At 37.4% G+C, this 17,004-nt stretch overlaps 1 protein-coding gene across 2 annotated transcripts in view; it reads left to right on the plus strand.

The window, feature by feature from the left end:
• VEGFC (vascular endothelial growth factor C) overlaps positions 1-16,770 on the plus strand; it is a 104,872-nt gene extending 88,102 nt beyond the window's left edge. For both annotated transcript variants that reach the window (XM_045879606.3, XM_045879607.3), the window contains exons 5-7: positions 12,105-12,211; positions 12,727-13,060; positions 16,264-16,770. In XM_045879606.3, the coding sequence (XP_045735562.1) occupies positions 12,105-12,211; positions 12,727-13,060; positions 16,264-16,378 (556 nt within the window). In that variant the 3' untranslated portion in view covers positions 16,379-16,770. The remainder of the gene's footprint in view (positions 1-12,104; positions 12,212-12,726; positions 13,061-16,263) is intronic.
• The last annotated feature ends 234 nt before the right edge of the window (positions 16,771-17,004 follow it).

Here is a 17,004-nt window from a genome sequence, read left to right on the forward strand (position 1 = left end):
CGTATCAGTGAGGTCATATGATACATGTCTTTCTCTGTTTGACTTATTTCGCTCAGCATAACACCCTCCAGTTCCATCCACGTCATTGCAAATGGCAAGATCTCATTCCTTTTGATGGCTGCATATTATTCCATTGTATATATATATACCACATCTTCTTTATCCATTCATCTGTCGATGGACATCTTGGCTCTTTCCAGAGTTTGGCTATTGTGGACATTGCTGCTATAAACATTGGGGTGCACGTACCCCTTTGGATCACTTCATTTGTATCTTTGGGGTAAATACCCAGTAGTGCAATTGCTGGGTCATAGGGCAGCTCTATTTTCAACTTTTTGAGGTAAAGCTCTTACCTTGTATACACTTTGGATATCTTCAATGCCAATGCTGCTCACATGACAGCCCATAAAGCCCAAAAGAAATTAAATACTGATTCAGAAGCTTTTGTTGGGTTTTTGAGAGCCAAAAACCATTGCAAGATCTGCTTCCTCCTCCCTAATACCCAGTTTCTACTCCCTTACAGATGATATTGTCCCAATTATGAATGCACACCTTACTACTCGTGATGCCCTCACTTTTTTTTCTATTCTATTTCTCTTTTTTTGAATGTTGGTCTCTACTTATTGTGAATTGCGACCCACAATTTAATTAAAAACTTCTGTGACGATAATTTATATATAAAGAATATTTAGCTATGTTATAAAACCATTTCTTAAAAATTAACCGGAACAGTCGCCACAATGGCCAAAATTAAGAAATGGCAAAAGCAAGTGTTGGAGAGGATGAGGTGCCACTCATATAATCACTGATGGGAATGTGAAATGGTAGAAGCACTTTGCAAAAATATTTTGGCAGATTCTTATGATCTTGAATATACACTTACAAATATAATCCATAAATCACCTCCTAGGTATTTATGCAAGATAAATAAAAATGTATTTCCACACAATAACTTGCCCACAAATGTTCACATAAGCTTCGTTAGCCAATAAATCAACAACCCAAATGTCCATCAAAGGTGAACGCATAAGCAAACTGCAATGTATCCATATAGTGGAATATTACAGAGCAATATAAACAGAATGAACTGTTGATATGCACAGCATGAATGGATCTCAAAACACTAAGCTGAGTGACAGAAGCTAAACTAAAAAACACATGGTATATGACTCAATTTATAAGAACTCTAGAAAAGACAAGTATTAGAATCTAGATTGAGAGAAAGCATTTCGGTAGTTGCCTGAAGATACAGGTGGTGGGGATTGACTGGAAGAGGCAAAGGGAACGTCTGGGGTGATAAGAAAGGTCTGTATTTTGATTGTGGTAATAGTTACATGGGTGCATAAATTTGGGGGGAGAAGACAGTGAATTTAAAATAGGAGCATTTTATCACATGCAAATTATTTGTAAGAAAAAATGGATTTTTGAAAAGCCAAGAGAAACAGATCCTTTTACTAACTATAATTTTGAAATTCATTTAGGTTTAAAATGGTAGATTGCTTAAAATCTTTACGGTAACTAAGTCAAATCTCTTAAGCTTCTCATGATTCCCCAGGGGGGAGAGCCTCCCAGCCCTCCTTTGTATGGAGTTTGAAATTTCCCAGCAGTGGCCCCAGCCCTTCCCCAACGCTGCACTCTCAGCAACCACTGTCAGGATAAAGACGAGGCATACCTTTCTGAAGTGCATGGCATTATATTCCCATTATTATGAGATTAATTAAGTAGCAGACCATTTTGTTTTATGTTATTTATGAAGAAGTATAATTCAATAAATAAATGAATCATTCATAAAATGAGTGATTCATAAAATAATTGTTAAGCCTCTAAAACGGGCACAGAATGCTTCAAGGTAGTGAGAGAGAGGACCAAGCATGAGCCTGGCTGATCCAGTCAAGGAGAGACGACATGTTATATCTGTATTAGTAGTAGTAGTAGTAGTTCATTAAATATTACTCTGCACAAGCGTCTGCCCACATCGCCTCATGCTCATACTACCAGCCCTGCCAGGTGGCTACACTGATGATTCACGCCACAGAGCACAGGGGTGAAGGGCGTGCATGCTGCATGCGGCTTCCTGCTTAGAAAATTCATTTTCTGCTTGGAGTTTCGCTAACTTCTGTAAACTTTTCGTGACTCATTTTCCTCATCTGCAAAACAAAACATAAATCAAAATGTTATAAATAACAATGCAGTGTAACATTTATAACCTCATCCTCATGATCAACCTATTCAATGACATTGTGCTATATTACCTATTAGTCTGGCATTGTATAATACTGTAATAGAATAAGAGCAATAATGAGAATGATGAAGACAAAACCTAACACATAGGGATGCAGTAATGTTATAATCAGTAATCCCTGTTGAACGTTAGCACAGTGCCTGATGCCTGACAGTGAGCATTCAATGAATTTTGGCTGCTATTTTTACAGACATTTTACAAATGAGAAAATTGAGCACTGGAAATGTTAATTAGCACATACAAACCTAACAGCTAAGAAGAGTGCCAGAAAAAATAAAAATGCAAGTCTTTTTAGCTCTTAAGCCCATGTTTTCCCCCAATATCTTATAGAATTTCTAGTATTTACAAAAAAAAAAAAAAGAAAGGAAAAAGAAAACCTTTCAAGTCTCAATACCAGCAGCACCAAAATAGATCAGAAATTCCACAGGTGGAAGAGATTATCTCTACAAGTGGTTAGGTAGCAATATTCTTATTGATGTTCTCACAGATTATTCTCTTTCCTTCCAGTTATTTCCTCTTATATTTTCTGCCAACTTGAACATCATGGATTCCCATGGCCCCTTACATGGAAGGTCTCTTTCTATGAGGGAGTCATTTGTGATTAAGAAGTGATGCCCTAGATTTTGTTAGTTGACAGAAGTAGTATTCATTCATTCATGAGATATTTATGTTGTGTCTGACATGTGTGTCACATCATCCTAGGAGATGTGGGATATTAAAACAATGGGTGATATGATTTCTTAACTAAAACAGCTCATGTGCCAGAGTACAAACACAAGTATGTCTAGTATAGTAAGTACATAAAATACAATGCTCTGCTTTATTGAGTCATTCATCAAACAGTTACCGTGTGTCTACATGGCACTGCTATTATCCTAGGCTGTGGAGAACAGTAGACAGGATTGCTCCTGTAGAGAAATCCCATAAGTGAGTCAGACACGTGAACAAGGGACTGGAGTTAGTGTGGCAGAGGAAGTATGTATGCAGGATGCATGCCTACCATTAAGCAGGAGACGGAGAGGACCTGCCTGGGTCTGCAGAAGTACACAGAATTGCATCTGCCATGCCAAAAATGGATTTTTTCTTCAAGTCTCTCAAGAACCATTAGAAGATACATGTAGGACCTGTGATATTTACACTGCATATTATAGAAAGAACATCCTGAAGGCAGTGTATTTGGTGGGTTAGAGGAGCAAAACAGGAGGTGGAAATACTGAAGCAGCTTCTGAAATAATCTGATACAGAAATAACAAGGGTGGGACCCACAGTGATGGAAACGGGGATGGAGAGAAAAGAGGTGGAAAGACGTTTTTCAGAAAGCCCACCACTTGGGAGGTGCATGTGTGGGAGAACACAGAAGCAAAAGTTGAGGATGAAAGCACAAGGATGATACAAAGACCGGACACGTGTTCACAGGAAGACTGGATTGGAAAAGGAGAATTTGGTTTGGATATGCATACTGGTGTCTGTGGTATCTGTAAGAAATCAAAGTGACATGTTTGGTAGGCAGTGGGATCTGCAGTTGGGAGGGTGCTCAGGTGGGCACGCTTCTTTGGTAGCTACCAGCATGAAGCTGGTCGAGCAATGGAAGAGACGAACCCAACCAAGGAAAATATAGACCGTAAAAAGAGAAGCAGCAGGTGACACCGTGGGGATTATCACTATTTAAGAAACTGGGAGAAACAATGTGCAGGAAACTAAGAACAGTCAGAAAAATTAAGACTAAAAATGGTTTATTACAAAATCCAGAGGAGATTGCAAAAACCAACAAGAGTTCAAGGAAAGAAGTGGTGAGATGAGCAAGTATCAGATCAAGCTCAAGAATGACTAGGACTGACTCCCTTATCTGAAGGACATAAAATGGAGATAACGTGTATATTTATTGATAACCTACGTTGCACAACGCCCTTGAGAAAGAGGCAGAGGGAAAAACGGTGAATTCTCAAGGTGAAATTCTCAATTATATATGAGAAACCAAATCAGAGGGATTAAGTCGTTTTCCCCAACATCACACAACTTGAGAGGAGCAAACCAGAGATTCAGACTAAATTTGGAGCCAATCCATTCTTCTGGGGATGCAGTCTTTAGTCTTTAGTCTGGGGAAAGCAGTATTTTTAACTGCTTTCAAAAAAAAATCTTCAAACATATACTAAAGGACAAGAAAAAACACCACAAAACGATATATTCCTCCACCCTGACTTGAAATTCAACAAATATTTTGTCATATTCGCTTAAGATACAACCCAAAGCCCCAGTCACCATTCTGCATCCTCCGTTCCCAGAGGTAACCACTGCCTGGAAATTGTTTTCTCATTCATGCTCTTCCATTTTTATCGCATATGGATGTATTAACATATGACAAAAGAATATATAGTACAGCTTTGTTTAAAATATTTACGTTAAAATGGTGACATTAATTTTTTCTCTCGATGTTGTGTGTTAGACATGTAATCATTTTGAGGTCTATAGGCCTGGTTTGTTCATTAAATACCTGTATGATATTCCATTGTATGAATGAATGAATGAATGAATGAATGTTCATGCTTATTCTATGATACCTACTATAGGGAAGACACTATGCTACCTATTAGGAAGAGAGTAAAATCAAAGGAGAGAGATGTCACATTTGAAAGCCAAGTGACCTGAAGTGAATTTTACCCAGGGGTGAATTTATTGGTCAGTTGGTTCTCATTGACAATGTCCCATAGGGTTCCTAAAGGAAATAGCACATTCTGGGGACAATGAATAGACCAGAATAATTTACTTGGGTGTTAATTGGTAAAGACCAGAGGAGATTAAATTTAAAAAGCAATGCTAAGGCTGTGCTTTGGAAGCTTTGGGTACCAGCCTGAAGAGTTTCACCTTTTCTATAGAGGTACTGGAGTAGCATGGGGAGTTTTTTGGTACAGGAATGACAAGACCATGCTCAGCAGAGCCAGGGTACCTTGAATTTTTTTTTTAATAAGTACTAAAAATAGAAAATATGGATGATTTCAACCTGATAAAGAGGTTATATCAGTCTTTCGGGGAGAGTCCTGGTGTGGTGAGAGAGGAAAAGAAGGGGTGAAAAAAGATGAGAAAATGGAAAACCTAGCCTGAAGGCTCATTTGTTTTTATTTGTTAACTGGTTTTCATTTCTTTTACAAAAATGTCAACATTGCTTACTAAGACACCAACTAAAATATACTTGCTTCTAAGAAGTTAGAGTTATTCGGGCTTATTAAGGAAAATTTCATTCGTGTGAGAAGTCATCTCTTCTCCAAGCAACACAGTAGATTTATAGCCCTGGCAACCTTTGAAGTAGAACTTGAGTGCTCAGTGTCTTTGTTAATCTATAACAGATCCTCAGTCTTAATGCTTAGAAGCATGAATTTCTGTGAAGGTTTTTTTCTCATTTTAATTTTTTCTTTCCTTTCAATTTCAAGATCATGCATTTTTGCTTCACCAAAAATAGAGATAGAATAGCATGATACACTTAATAAACTGCATGAGAGCAGAAATGCAGAGGTAACACATCTGCCAATTAAACTGGGACATAGTCTTACACCAATTGATCAGAAACTGCTTTTCCAGTATTTTAAAACATGCATCTGTATTCTGCCCTGAAAATATCCTCTTTATAGTTTTAAAACCCTCATGATAATATGCAGTTATTTTTGAAATCTTAATTCACATTTCTGTTCATTTTTTTTTACAAAGCTCATTATTATCTAAATATTGTCCAACACCTTCAAATGAGCACCTATTGATATGAATTGATTCACCCATGGAACTCAAGTAAGAGTCTCGAGACCCTGGAATGTATTTTTTTCAAAAAGGAAGCTAACTGGGCTGTCCAGTATATGTGCCTTTGGACCGTTTGGTTTCTGCCTTCTGAAAGATAACAGTTGGAATTTCAGCATTCCTATGACTTGCTGACTGACTGGTAGAAATTATAGCAAAAGGTCTATGGCTGAGAATATTCCATCAGTATATCCTCTGCACTGAGGTTGTGAGTGCAGTGTTACCCAGAGGCGGGAACTATTAGATCAAAGAGTTTGTCAACTCAATGTCAAGTTCAACTAAAATGCATTGATGATTATTTTTAAGAAATGTCTACATTAGACCAAATCTATCAGTCATTTTCTAAATATTTTTGGTAGACCTTTTTAAAGCAGTTTTAAGCTTATAAAAAAAATTGAGCAAAAAGTACAAAGAATTGCCATATGCCTCTTAACCCTCCTTCCCCAGATTTCACTAACACCTTGCATTAGATAGTCAAGTGTATTCAAGGGTCATACATGAAGAACTCAAGATGAACACAATTCAAAGTCTTCGGGAATAAAACCGGTGAAGTATTTTACCCAGGGCTCTGTGGTTCTAATAATGAAAGAAAAGTGTTGCCCTTCTAGCTGCTCTTCTGACAACTCTCTTGGGTCAGAGGGTCTGGATGGATATTCTTTCAAAATATAATTACAGGTTTGAGTGATTGTTAGTCACACTGGGTGAAGATCAGATGACATTAACAGTTGGCATTTAGGGAATCAAAACTGTATTTGGATATTTATCAAAATTATTAACACGGTCAGAGTCCCCTCCACCCCACCCTGTATATGTTTTCTTAATGGAATATAGATCATCTTACTGGATAGATCATTGAATGATATAAAGACGCTTAGAAGGGATGTATGAGAGCTCACAGTACATGCCTTCAAACTAATATCACGGATCACATTCCACATTTAAGACTTAAGGCAGGATAGCTATTTGAGGAACAAGACTGTGTACTGTAGGTACAGCATGATCAGCAGAATTTTAATCAGGTTGTTGTGAAGACACCTTATGAAAAGAGATGCCAATGAGAGTATTTGATTAATAGCACAGTTCATGTCCACAGAAAGAATTTGCTTTTTAAAATAGTCATTGAGTGCTACGAGCTGAATTTGTATTCAGTTAATATTGACATTCATTTTGAACAGTCTGTGAAATATTTTAAGAGATATTTAGTAAAGTGGATCAAAAGTAGTTTAAATAAATCCAGATGCAGGTTTTTTTTTTCACTGAGAAATATATTACAAAATATATTACATTCAGCTCAGTTCTCACCAATGCCAAACAAAAGGTGGGAGTGTGTCTGCATTCCTTAAATATGGATTTGGGGAGTCAGGGAATTTCCAAGTATATAGAAACTCTAGTGCCAAAATGTAGAGATCATGAAAGAACCCAAACAGTGGTATGCACAAAACAGCCTACTGTTGTTTCCAGAGCACAAAAGCTAGCAACTATTACCCAATATGTAGGATTTTATCACACAGAACATACTAGTCTTCCAAAATTTCAAAAGAGAGATAAAGGCAAGATAATAATTTTAATCATTAAATCCATTGTTCTTGAACCGTATACCCTTAAATTTTTGTCTTCTGGTTTTAACTAGCAACAGTTACCTAACCAGTTGAGTGAGGTAATGAGATAATTCTTAGAAAAGCATCTTTTTCCTTCATAAGTATTATAAACAGGATTGTGGTTGTGTTTGTGGTAGGGGGAAAAGGAAAGTAGGAAACTTTATTTACATGTGTTTCTCAACATCTACTTTACAAATAATTGCATAATCATGGGCTTTGCGGACAAAATACATCTTTGGATCAAAGTTTTATAAATACAGTATACAAAAATACTTTCTTTAAAAGTTTTAATAGGTTTTTACACACATTAATATCCAGAATTGAAAAATTTCAATAGGATAAAAATGCTTTGGAGATGAAGATATGTAGGAGATAAGTAAATTATGCTAACTTCTATCCACGTTAAAAACATTTTCTTTCATTCTAAGATACGATTTTGGAAATGGGTCTTTTTTTCACATGAGAAGCTTTAAATGCTAAGAACTTGCCATTCACTTTTGGAGTAGGGAACCTCATTTAGTAATTATGAAAATGCATCCTATGCAAATATATGTATTTTTAATTAAATGGTATCTAGCAAGATTTCAAATTTCAACATTAAAATATGTTAACATTGATAAGTAGTAGTTTTTTAATTTTGGCAAAGCTTCTAAAGTGAAATTTTTCTAGAAAGTTAAATTAAGTTTTAAGAATCTTAGAAATTAAAATATTTAGTTCACCTTGAGCAAAGCATAATTAGTCTGTAATGTAAAGTTTATGTTGGCAAAAACACTTCAGGTATAACAATTGAAATTGTTATTCAGAAGGCCATATTTTTATTCACTGTGAATGTGCAAAACCAAAAAGGCTGGTGTAGCCAGATTCTAGGGAATTACTGAATGCTGTAAAACTAGGCACTAGATACCTTGTTGTTTTGTAGGACATTTTCAGAAATGCATTCCTTCATCTGTTTCTACACACAGTCCATATTTTTGAGTTTATATTTTTAAGGATGTGAAATATTACAAAACTCTTTCTTTTCCCTCACTACATGAGAAATAGGAAATGCTTTATTTTCCTACCCCTTTAGGGTGAACAATTTTGTAGACCAACTTTCACTTCAGCACAGAGACATTAGCACGTTCTCCTGCAGTTGAAGACCTCTGTATGGACCAGTCTCACTTAGGCTAGTGATTGAGATCATTCTTGACACTTTTTTCCATAAAAATAAATAGCTTAGATATTTTATCAACATTAACGACTGTAACTAAAAAACGAATACACTGGACATTGCTACCATATACACACATACACATACACCACATGTGGGAGGGGGGAGGTTGTATGTGTGAGGGCGTGTACAAGCATATTTAGATGTGCATATATAACAAAAATATATGCATGTAGAGAACTGAAGTATAGTTGCAGAAAGCAATCTTTATCACGTGCATTCTGGTAATATTTTATTTTATTACATGTCATTCTTTGACTTTAAAATGCATTTCCTAACCCTTATAATGGATTTCATGATCCACTGATGGATTACAATTAACAACTGGAAGAACACTGGCTTAGGTAATAGCGGTATAAATCTCATATTGGCAAAATGATCATGCCCTTCTACTGCAGCCACCATAGCCCTGTACCCTCCTGATACCAACATGGGTGTGTGTCACTTAAATCATGTGTATGTCAACCTTGAGGCAACACAGGCAAAACTTATTTACCTTCATTTATGGAAGAGTGGTCTGAGTTTCATTCAGCTAGGATTTATTGCATTACGATCATATAACTAAACATAACATCTTATTTGATGGAAGGGACTAAAGCTTCGGATAGCAGGTAAATGAAAAAAAAGCAATGATACTGTTTTGGAGAATTGATAAGTACTGCCTGAATTTTTTGTGAAACAATGTACATTTATGATTAACCAATAAAACAATAATGACCAAAATACGTGGTAAGTAAAGACTTGCTCTTAGGAATACATAAAATTATTAGGAAGGTATAATGTTCCCCAATGCATAAAGCTAACTGGAAAAGCAAGGTCTAGAAGAGCATGTAAGGGAGGCTATCTTCTGGATAACAGAATGGGAAAAATATATACATACATACATATTTTCTTTATTTACAAAAAGAAACACTGAAAACACAAACCAAACACTGCAAAAAGGATCAGCATGCTGAGGACATGGATCAGAATTAACTCCTCTGAATATATATTTTCTCGTAATTTTAGCTGAAATCACATAAATTTTCAAAAAATAAAATTATAAAGAGAAAGGCATATGGTATATGCAGGGTAGGGCAAATATTTTATTATTATACATACACATATATAATATGTACTTAAGCAAATGTCAAGATTGTTGGGAACAAAAATTTTAGTGGAAGTTATTAGTATGAAGCCAAGAAGTAAATTTAAAACCAGTAATGTTAAATTATATTTGGAAATAGTACTATGACTGGTTTTTTCCCCTAAAACTATGTATAGGTATCTCTTACTTAAGAATCAATCACCTATTTTGAAAAATATACATTGCAAACAAATTTTTACTGTCTTAAATGGGAAGAATTAAACTAATTTCCTACAAAGATCTTAAAGATAATACCTCTAGAAAAGTAACATACTATCTTGATAGGGTCTAAAATGCTCAAACACTGTTTCCTTGATCATCCAACTATTATTATGGTTATTGACACATGGCTACTTGTTATTACTTGCATGCTGAGTGAGAAATTATTAGCTTATGATATGGGACAGCAAATAACACACAGCATTCAAAAACTTGTTAAAAATGAAAAATAAATTCAAGAAAACTTTCCATAATAGATGGTCTTCATCAGGCTGGAGACATGACCCTCGAAGAACGTTACAAGGGAGGAAGGGTAAGGGTAAGACAGTCATTGCCCTTCACGGTGGTGTGGAGAGGTGTAGGAGGGTGTTCTGGGCAAACTCTCCCACTGAATGGGACAAGTAGAGATTCTCTGGGTCTTGGAGCTGCTGTAGAGACTGCTGGGCAGGAGAGATTCCATAAATCCTCAGAGGTGGTTGTCAAGGAAAAAATGGTTACCAACAGTAGATGTGCTTACACTTCCAAAAGTCCTTCCTGGGGTGCTACATGAGACATCATTTCTTTTAAAGAAAGGCATATCATTGCATCATCATACAATAGGACTCTGAAACTTTTCTCAGCAACATGCAAAGCACGTGACCTATTTGTTTATAGTCGGTGCACTTGTTAAGATGTCTATACATGATTGTTATGTTCTACCAGTCTGGAATGTAACTCAACACTCTTCCCTCACATACTGTTCACGATATTGAGTGTGAAAGATACAGTTATTTCCCCTGTACCAACCTCAGTTGAAAAATAAGGTAGTGAGAGTTTTATATATATTCTGTAAAGATATTAAGAGCCCAGAATCCTTCTAATGGGTAAACGTTAACTAAAAGAGACATTCTGTGGGATATACCTGAGTTTTCTAGCTTTGTGCCCTGGAAAGGTCGAGTAGTAATGTAACCTGATGGCACTGAACAAACCTAATCCCAAATGCCATTTCCCAACAGACAGAATGAGGGCTCCTTGAAAGAATGGCTGATTCTAGGTGTGGAGGAGACAATGGACAAGATGAGCTTGTGACATCTGGTCATCCCAGAGGACAGAGAAGCTTCACAACTAAAGGGCTCATTTCATGTAGGCGCCAATATGAAGGAGTCCCAGTTAGCCAGCCATCGGACACCTGGAGCAAAGGGGCACTTGATGTACTTGACCGAAACCCATATGTTCAAATTTTTACTAAAACAGATAATGAGAATATAAGAGGAGGGAGGGAGGGAAAACTAGAACAACAGCAATAACAACAACAAGCATGGTCTTCAATGACTTTCTGGTGGAGTGTAGAGTGGAAATTTTGGGTTAATAGACCCTTTATAGTTATAGGTATCTCTGGTTCAGAAGTAAGTCAGGAAAGGTAAATGTATAAAAATGTTTCCTGTAGAACTGTTTGAAAAGGCCACAAATTGGAAACCGTTTCAGTAGTGACCAATAGGAGATTAATGTACTCATGCATTTTATGGACTGCTATGTAGCCACTAACAAGCAGAACATTTTGAAATGACCTATGAAGATATCCACAATATATTGTTTAGTGGAAGAAGGAAATTTTTGAGTAATATAAGAGGCTTATCCCCTTTTTTACACAAACTAAACCACCATGTGATTACACAAATAACTGTATTTGCCTTAACAAGATCAAAGTCTGGAGTGATAGAAGACCACATCACTCACTAAGTGGTCACCTCTGGGGTTAGAATTTGGCCGCATATGTGGGTGAGGGGGATACTTTGAGAGGGAACTTTCACATTTCATTTCATATATTCTTATATCATTTTAAAGCTTTTTCACAAACATGCATTGGTTTTGTAATACGGAGCTAAGAAAAGCAATGATCCCTTCTGGGTACCAGTTAGACTATTAACTCGTCTGTCTCTCCCAAAGGTGCCAAGCTGCAAACAAGACTTGCCCCACAAATTACATCTGGAATAATCACCTCTGCAGATGCCTGGCTCAGCAAGATTTTATTTTTTCCTCAAATTCTGGAGATGGTAAGCAGAATATTTTAAATTTTTTTTTTTAAAGATTTTATTTATTTGACAGAGAGAGACAGCAAGAGCAGGAACACAAGCAGGGGGAGTGGGAGAGGGAGAAGCAGGCTTCCCGCCAAGCAGGGAGCCCGATGTGGGACTCGATCCCGGGATCCCGGGATCATGACCTGAGCCGAAGGCAGACGCTTAACGACTGAGCCACCCAGGCGCCTGCAGAATGATATTTTAAAGACGAAATGCCAAGCATCTCTGTTTTGATTAACAAATATTTTAATATTAAGATCACATGTACAATATTCAGATCATCATTCTCTGGAATAAGTGACTACCAAACAGGACCTTTTCTACTTGACATTGGTATTGTTTTGAACTTCCTGGTAAAGGAACATACCCATGTTTGTGCATGACCCTTTAATGAAAAACATAAAGAGACACTTTTAAATGATTTTAATGGTTTCACACCATACCCAGAACTAAGGAAGGTATAGTAACAATGTCTGACTGTGTGTGTCTAGACTCTGCAGATGGATTCCATGACATCTGTGGACCCAACAAGGAGCTCGATGAAGAAACGTGTCAGTGTGTCTGCAAAGCGGGGCTCCGGCCTTCCAGCTGTGGGACCCACAAAGAACTAGACAGAAACTCATGCCAGTGTGTCTGTAAAAACAAACTTTTACCCAACTCATGTGGGGCCAACAGAGAATTTGATGAAACCACATGCCAGTGCATATGCAAAAGAACCTGCCCAAGAAATCAACCCCTAAACCCTGGAAAATGTGCCTGTGAATGTACAGAAAATTCACAGAAATGTCTCTTAAAAGGAAAGAAATTTCAACATCAAACATGCAGGTAAGAAATCTTCGTGAAGTGTATTCCTTTCTCTTAACTGGAGATTGTTTCCTTAACCAAAATGGCAGTGGCTTTTTAGAATGAGACCAGTCAGTTCTGGAAGACGAATTCTGTTATTTTCTAACCGATGCTAAGCTTTCCTTGAGACTGTGTTTACTCCTGAAAAAAGCAAGATAAGAGCCCTGGGAAGCAAAACCAGATCCAACCTCAGAATGCACTCCTACTGCTCATCCCCGAGGCTGAGTCTGAGGCAGTGATCCTTCAACATGGGCTGGGAGACAGATGCACAGGACAGTCATGTGAGGAGGATTTCCAGAACATCCAAACATGGCAGACCTGGCCCCACCAAAAATTATGATGCCATCATAATGTAGGACAACTGTTCCAAGTGCAGAAAATTTTATGCAAAATTTACAAAGGATAGCATAGTGCCACTAAATGTAGAATTATATCTAGAAAAATATTTAAGTATTTCCTGGAATTAGAGAGATAAATTATATTGTTAAAGATTACTCAACACTCATTCCTTAAACGTTGATTCTGCCCCCTTCTTCACCAAGAAGAACAAAATGAGACTATTGGACTCAAACTCTTCCAGCGTTAATCCTGGAACTACGTCCTCTTTAATCTGATGGTAAGGTGGTCTATTTTAGCCAGCTCTGTGCTTTTGGCATTTCCTTCAACACGGCTCCACCAGACATAGGCCTTCTCTCTCCCATACGTTTGACGTCTTCAACTACTTTTCTTTCCCCTCAATTAATGAGAGTTCCCAAACTTCTATTTTATTAGCATCTTACCATGATGCTGAGCACACTTTAGCAATGAAGCTACGTCCTCTTCAAGGTTTCTCCAAGACCTAGGCATTTAGCACTTGAGTTCACCTCTTTCATCTCTCATTTATTCAACCAACTGTAACCCAGGTTGGTTGAACTCTCTGTAACCCGAGAGTGCCATGTTAAAGTGCTATTCAAGGTCTCAGCAGACTCCACAGCCAAAGCCAGTGGACAAGTTGGTCTTCGTGTAACGTGTCTTTTCTGTACCTTTTCTTGAATTCCCCTCTTTGCTTTGGCTGACATAACAACGTAACATTTTCCTTCCCTGGCTGCTCTTTTGGTTTTGAGACCATCTGCGTTTCATCACCTCCACTGGGTCCTCTTCTTCCAAACTCAGTCTTTAGAGATGGTGATCATGCCCATGCAAAAGATGATCACTCACATGACTTAAGACTTAAATTTCATTTATTTACAATTTCGTATCTGCATTAATGTTCATTAACTTTCCCCAGCAAATAAAATGTCCATCTTTTAATCTTCACAAGTTGTGTTTTTTTTAAAAGATTTTATTTATTTGACAGAGAGAGAGAGAGCGAGAGAGGGAACACAAGCAGGGGGAATGGGAGAGGGAGAAGCAGGCTTCCCGCGGAGCAGGGAGCCCGATGCGGGGCTCGATCCCAGGACCCTGGGATCATGACCTGAGCCGAAGGCAGACACTTAACGACTGAGCCACCCAGGCGCCCCTCCTCACAAGTTTTGTGCTCCCATTTTAATTCCTATTTCTGATGACCCATCCACACTAACATTTTAGCTGCTGCATAAGGGAACTTCAGTGAATCTAGGTACCTCATGGATGACATTTTTTCTTCCATTATTGCTTTAGAGTACCTTACAGGGATCCTTTTGTTTCCTTTTTAGAATATTTTGAGCAATCACTATATTCCAATTTTATTTGCATATCCCTACTCTACCAGAAGGATATTTCAAAAATGCAGAATACTATATAGATACTAAATCTTATTGAAGATTATGAAACCATTTTGTATATTGAACCCTTCTGAGTGAACATAGTGTATTTGGAAAGCCTGATTTTATGTTTACATAAGACTAACCAGCCATCATATTTTTTCTACAGAATTCTTATATTAACTTAAGAGAAAAGAGTTCTATCTTCTATTTATTGAAACTCTTCCTGTGTTCATTTTTCTAAGGATATACTTCCAGGTTTACATATATATTGAAGCAAAAAAAAGATAATATTTTGAAAATATGTACACTCATTTTCTCTTAATATTTATTCCAAAAGAGGGGGGCAGAGTATGTATTTATTGTCCACTGCCTTTGAAAATCAGAAACTTTCATTGATTATTGAGAATTGCATCTTTTTATTCTTATTTTATTTTTATTTTTTTTATGTTATGTTAATCACCATACATTACATCATTAGTTTTTGATGTAGTGTTCCATGATTCATTGTTTGCGTATAATTGCATCTTTTTAGTAAAGGAATACCAGAAGTCTTATAATAATGCATCTGTACATAGAAGTAAAAAAAAAAAATAGTAACATTTTAACTAGATACTCTTTTTTTTCTGCTAGAGCACAAGAAATGAAACTTCAGACTCACATTTGCAGTTTCTCTGTAGTGTGCTTTTGATTTCCCTGCCAGGTCATCTGGCATTATTCCCTGGACCTACACCCCTTTCTCGCACTGGACTTTCTCACACTCCCACAGCTTCTTCAAAGGTAGCTCCCATTTGCTGGAGCAACAGGGCTGTTTGATCATCTGTCCTTTCACCACTGCTGGAAACTGGAAGTCTAGGACAGGAAGAGAGGGGTGCCCATAGCAAGCACCTGTCCCTCGCCCCTTCCCCCCCCCCCCCAGGCCACCTTCTTGTCACTTGGAGCCCAGGTGGAGAGGAAGAGAGGGCCACCATGGCTCAGCCGGCTGTCTGCCCAGCAGAGAGACGGGGTGAGGGTGGGTCTCCCCACTGAGGACCACAGTCCTGCCAACATGACTTCATTTAATCACTTCCAAGTCGGGCTTCCATACAAGTCCCAGACTCTTGTGAACTCTGCCATACTTCTATGCTCACACCCCATCAGCAAGACCTTACACACTCACTTCCACAGTTTCTGTTGTATGTTTCTTTCCTCCGCGAAGCGGAGAGCCCTTCAAAAGAACCAACGCTCATATCTTCTCACTCTCCCATCTGTTCTATCAGCAAGACTGCTTTTAGGCTTTTCCATTCCTCCTAAATTTTGTAATTTTCAGCACAAATTTCAGTAAGACATAAACCTAAGAATAATTTTATGATAAAATGAGTAACTTTGTTCTTGTTTTAAATTTAGAAAAACAACTGTGTTTGTAGCATACTGAATTCATTGCTTTGGCCTTTAACAAAAATGTGTTCCTCTTTGTTTTCCTAGTTGTTACAGAAGACCGTGTACAAATCGACCGAAGCATTGTGACCAAGGACTTATATTTAGTGAAGAAGTATGTCGTTGTGTCCCTTCATACTGGAAAAGACCGCATATGAACTAAGACTGTACTATTTTCCAGTTTGTCAGTTTTCTATCTTGGGAAACTGTGTTGCCACATTAGAACTGTCTGTGAACAGAGAGACCTTTGTGGGACCATGGAGAGCAAGACAGAAGTCAGCATTTGCTGACCTGTGTGGATAACTTTACAGAAATGGACTGGAGCTCATCTGCAAAAGACCTCTTTTAATGACTGGTTTTTCTGCCAATGACCAGACAGCTGAGGTTTTTCTCTTGTGATTAAAAAAAAAAATAATGACTATATAATTTATTTCCACTAAAAATATTGTTTCTGCATTCATTTTTATAGCAATAACAATTGGTAAAGCTCACTGTGATCAATATTTTTATATCATGCAAAATATGTTTAAAATAAAATGAAAATTGTATTATAAACTGGTTAAGTTCAGTCCATTACTATCTTCCACTATAAGCAAAACTTGATGATATGAAAACATTCATCTCCACCTGCCCTTCCTCCTTTCCTCCAACCAGCTGTCAGATTTTGACTATTATGAAAAAGTGTGACCCTAGAAGAGAAAGTTCCAGAGGGACAACAGTCGCTATTACATTTTATTGAAATTCATCTCTTAATATATGTAACAATTATAAATGTGTTAGCACATGACA

Source organism: Mirounga angustirostris, unplaced genomic scaffold (assembly GCF_029215605.1).
Source record: "Mirounga angustirostris isolate CCGP_5_RB_7025 unplaced genomic scaffold, mMirAng1.0.hap1 SCAF_2, whole genome shotgun sequence".
NCBI classification, from domain to species: domain Eukaryota; kingdom Metazoa; phylum Chordata; class Mammalia; order Carnivora; family Phocidae; genus Mirounga; species Mirounga angustirostris.